The sequence below is a fragment of the Oryzias melastigma genome, linkage group LG23 (genome assembly GCF_002922805.2).
Source record: "Oryzias melastigma strain HK-1 linkage group LG23, ASM292280v2, whole genome shotgun sequence".
Classification (NCBI taxonomy): domain Eukaryota; kingdom Metazoa; phylum Chordata; class Actinopteri; order Beloniformes; family Adrianichthyidae; genus Oryzias; species Oryzias melastigma.
This window is the reverse complement of record NC_050534.1, coordinates 1,456,065-1,460,818: the sequence shown is the minus strand read 5'-3', so window position 1 is coordinate 1,460,818 and position 4,754 is coordinate 1,456,065. Positions and strand designations below refer to the sequence as shown.

The window sequence follows — 4,754 nt, the reverse complement described above, 5'->3', positions numbered from 1 at the left end:
AATAGTTTTTTTTTTTCCCTCCTTCCAAGTCCAAGTAGAGTTCCTGTTTGCCAAGTTTCAACACCTGTTTTCTTTTGGATTAAAGAAAGTGATCTGCTGCAGTCTCACATGGCCGAACGTTATGCAGTCACTGCCCTGTGGGGAAGTTACTAATTTTAATACCAAGGCTTCATAAGAAAAGCAACAAATGAGTCATTTGGTTAGAGGGGATGATTTACCTACAAATGCAAGCCAGAAACTTTATATGCGTTTGGCTTGAAGGTGGCTCCTGCTCACTGCTGTACCGCATAAACGAACATTTATTAGCTATTTAAAGGTTTGATGAGGGTTTAGTCCCACTCTGATCATATCTTAGGTGTTTATTAATTAAAATTGTGTGTTTTTTAGCCAAAACAAGAGAAAAAAATCAGCCATTTTCTAGGATATGGTTCCTGCAGAGCAGCATTAGTTAATCCGAAATGATGTTGTGGGCATCTATTGACGCCAAGTAAGCCCGCCCCCACTTACCGTCATCCATCTGTTTACACTTTCTCCCAATAGCGTACACCCACTCAGAAATGCTTATTTTCTTTTAGGGCTGCCATGATTAGTCGACTAATTGTCGACTAATTGACTATTAAAAAAATCGACAACTAATTTAATAGTCGATTAGTCGTTACTTTATGTTCTCTAGAGTCAGAGTGTAGTAAAGTTGAAAGTTATAATGGCATTATCTTAGCTTTTTGGACTATTTTGACATTTATTAAGGTTGTTTAGGCTCATTTTAAGTTTTTAGGCTCATTTTAAAGCTACATGCTAGCTGTTTTGGCTAATTTAGGATTTTTATTGTATTTTTTTAGGCTAATTTGGAGTTTAGTTAATATTTCAGCTGCATGCTAGCTATTTTGGCTAATTTAGGTTTTTAGGCTAATTTGGACTTTAGCTAATATCCCAGCTGCATGCTAGCTGCTTTGGCAAAGTTAGGGTTATTTTCATTTTTTAGGCTAATTTGGGATTTAAATAATATTTTAGCTATCAGCTTTAGCGTTTTTAGCTATCTATTTCAGCATCTTCAGCGACCAAATTCAGTTTACGTCATTCCCACTAGCATTATCGCAGGTAATGCTATACATCTATTTTTTAGTTAGTTTAAAGCTAATGATGGTTAGGATGTTAGCTTTACATCCAGTTTGCGCATGACCCAATTAGTCGACTAATCAGAAAAAAATAATCGGTGATTCATCGACTATTAATATAATAGTTTGTGGTAGTACTATTTTCTTTATATATGTCCCCCATCACATAGTTTCCATTGGATTAGTGGGAAAAATAAAAAAGAGAGACCCACCAACTGTCGTCATCCTCTGCATCTGCGCATCCATCCTCCAAATCTAGGACATCCACTTCATCCAGCGCACTTTGGTCCACTCCTGAGTCACTCTCTGCAAGCGTCTCTGATTCATTACTAGCCTGAGAGGGGCTCTCAGGTGTCTGGATTTGGCCCCCTCCATTGCTGCAGGTGAGAGTTAGAAAATCTCCACACAGAGCTGGATCTTCTTCCTCATCCTCCTCTTCTTCCCCCAGTCTGCTGGCTGCAGGCAAAGGGGACATCTCTTCCCCACTGCTGCTGCTGCTGCAGCAGTCCTGAGGCGGCGACAGCTCCAAGTCTGTGCTGCTGTGCTCCTCCAACCTGAGATGGGAGTTGGTCAGCTCCTCACAGGCCAGCCTGTCGTTGATGTTGACGGGAGCAGCGTTCAAGTTGCTGTTGGAGCCTCTGGTCTTGCCTCCTCCTCTGTTCCGCAGGCTCTCGTTCTGGATCTCCAGCCTGCGGACAAGTTCCTGCAGCTTTCGCACCTCTTCCAGCTCCACCCCCGCCAGGTCTTGGCCCCTGTCCCCGGCCTCAGCGCTCTGTGCTGGACCCCCATTGTCGGGAGGAGAGACCACACCGGCACTATCCGGAACCACCATGGCGCTACTCTGCAGCAGATAGCATGAAAACACCTTCATAAACAACAATAAATTCAACATGTTCACAGCGTCAAAATTTGAAATTCAGTTTTCTAACATTGATGTTTAACTTATTTCTGTTTCTATAAATATAACAAAAACAAACCACTATAACAAGATGCTAGCAGTTTCGGCTTTTATTTTTTAAAATTTCAATTAACGGTTTCCGGTGAGTAACAGTGAACACAGATGCTGAGAACGTTCAACTATAAATCTACTATATGGCTTCATCGTAGATGATTATTTTCAGTGTTATATTTTTAGCATGCTATCAACAACAACAGAAAAGGACCATACCGGTGACTGAGCCGTGTTGTCCCCGTGAGCTGATGGCTGTGCTCGCCCGCCACTCAGAGCTCAAACTCCCCCGTGCATCCCCGACTGCATGAATGAAGAAGCTAATTACTTCCACCCGAAAGGGTCCGTGGATTTGGAATAACTCTCCAGGCGCGTCAGGATCCTAAAGTAAATGCTCCATCCTATTCTAGTGTTTATGAACGTTTGATAATGTCCACCGCGACGCACCGCTAACTAGCTTGTTGATGGACTTTAGTTAGCTCACCGAGGAGACCTGCAGCGGAGCGGCGGTGGCGCCTCCTCCTTTCCACGATCCTGCTCTTTAGCGCCCCTCAGCGGCAGCACGCCGCACATACGCGTTGCTAATGCAATTCCTCAAAGTAACCGCTAGATGTCGCCATTGTTCTTTTTTTAAACATGAGTCTGCAACATAGACATCATATAGAATGCATTACCTCCCCATAAACTTTATTGAGTTCTTTTAAAATATTAAATATTCTTGAAGCCTCAGATTTTCCATGTGTTATATTGTTTTATAATATGATTTAGGGTCCAGATAAAATAAAAACGGTTGTGAATTTGACCATTTACATTTGTGAATATAGTATTTCCCCAAAATAATAAACAATTGAATAACAAAAATGAAATTCTTGATAAACCATATCAAATACAACATGACAAAAATATTCAAATATTAACTTTCATTTTTGTTATTATAAAGTCTTCAACATCACACCAAACTCTAAAAGGATAAATGAAAAATTGTCTCTCTACTCGAGTGACAAAAAAACACAAGACTCATCTGTGTTAATCCTAAATCCCCTTAATGTATCTTTGACTGGATAAATTTAATGTAATATTTTATATGAAACTTCTTTCAATTTTTTAAGAATACAGTATTTATAGGTAGTGGTATTTGCTCTTTCGCAGTTAAAGCGCTCCATGGTTGAATACCAAAAAAACTTTGCAGCAGAAGGAACTGAAAAAGATTTGATTTCAGATATATTTATTGGTGTATCTTTTCTTTGTAATTTCCATATCTACAATTAAAATACGGTTAAAGCAGTATAATTAATGTAGGGTTTATTTTTTATTATCTAAAATGAACCTGTGGGAATTGTATCAAAAACAATTGTGTACTCTTAAATATCACTAGAAAGCTAAAATTCTGGAGGGATTCTGAATTTGACATAAGCAAACCTTCTTGGTTCAGTATCTGACCAACTAACAAAAATCCATGGACGACACAACAGGGATTTATTTTTGTAAACAGTTAGTCTGTAACCTTTTAGGCTGAAAGAACCAATTGGGCCAGTTACGGAAACCACAAAGGCCCATTTTTACGATTCATTCATAAAATATAGCTTTCAAATATGTTCAACAGTTGATTTATAATTGTAGTGTGCTTTTCTATAAATAGCTATTTTAATTTTGTACTTTTGACAGTTCCTTTCAAAATAAAATAGACACTTTGCTAAATGAAATCCTGCTGCAGCATTGACTGTACGATTATACAGTCAATTTGCTGCAGAAGATTTAATTGAATAAAAAATGCAAAAAAGCCAAATTAAGCATAGTACTGTCTGTCTTTTGATATACTTTTCTACTTCTACTGAATATAAACATTACAACATTGGTGCTGAATCTATTTTGTTTTTAATCTATGTATGCAACTGCAATAAAATAATGGTATTCTATATGCTAAACCACTCTCACAGTAGAGTAAACCTTGTACGTATATTTTCGCTCAAATATCTGACATAGAAAACAGATTAACCAAAAGTACCAACACATTATTTTTTCAAAATGAAATGACACATGGAAGCCACTAGGTGTCGCCATTCTTCCTTTTTTCTGACTTGAGTGTAGGGTGCTTTTATGTTATCAGTACTTATACGAATCAGTCGTTGTACAGAGCTAATTTTTAGGGCAAGGATGACGTCGTATTTAAAGTTTTGTTGCAATACATCTATAAGCTTCTAATAATGTATGTATAGGTTAACTTGGAGCTCAAATACTTTTAGCTACTTTGAGGAATTCACTTTTCTTTACATTTTCCTGCATATATTACATGGTAACACAGAACATACACTGAGCAATGAATGATACAAGCTATAAAACATATCACAAATGAATCACAGCTCTCAGACGCATGTACATTTCTATGTAACGAGAAAGCCACGACAACAGCAGATAAAGATTTCGTTTGTACTCTGGCTACAATCCTCCTCCAACACACCCACAAAATCACTGATAAAGAACCCTTCCCGTTTTTGCAAAGCCACAAAAGCTACAACTTTATAGCTACGGGTTTTCTCTTGCTCTTGAGGAGATACCTTCAGTTGCAAAAAGTAAATCTGAACAATTGAAACCTTACAACACTGTCCAGGCATTCTTTCACGTGTCAAGTATTAGCATGTTGTCTTGAGAGCGTGTCTCAGCAGGCTTGATGTGGAAAAACACAGGCCACT

The 4,754-nt window shown here is 38.3% G+C and overlaps 1 protein-coding gene across 1 annotated transcript; it reads right to left on the bottom strand.

Annotated features, from left to right (window-relative positions):
• Positions 1 to 1,273: 1,273 nt before the first annotated feature.
• LOC112160248 (SLAIN motif-containing protein-like) lies at positions 1,274 to 2,619 on the bottom strand. The gene is made up of 2 exons (XM_024294656.2): positions 2,284 to 2,619; positions 1,274 to 1,956 (listed from the first exon to the last, which is right to left on the bottom strand). The coding sequence occupies exon 2, from the start codon at positions 1,945 to 1,947 to the stop codon at positions 1,297 to 1,299; it is 651 nt and encodes a 216-aa protein (XP_024150424.1). The 5' UTR covers positions 1,948 to 1,956; positions 2,284 to 2,619; the 3' UTR covers positions 1,274 to 1,296.
• Between the last annotated feature and the right edge of the window lie 2,135 nt (positions 2,620 to 4,754).

Coding starts and splice junctions, on each gene's coding strand:
- LOC112160248 (XM_024294656.2), bottom strand. CDS start 1,947: ATGGTGGTTCCGGATAGTGCCGGTGTGGTCTCTCCTCCCGACAATGGG.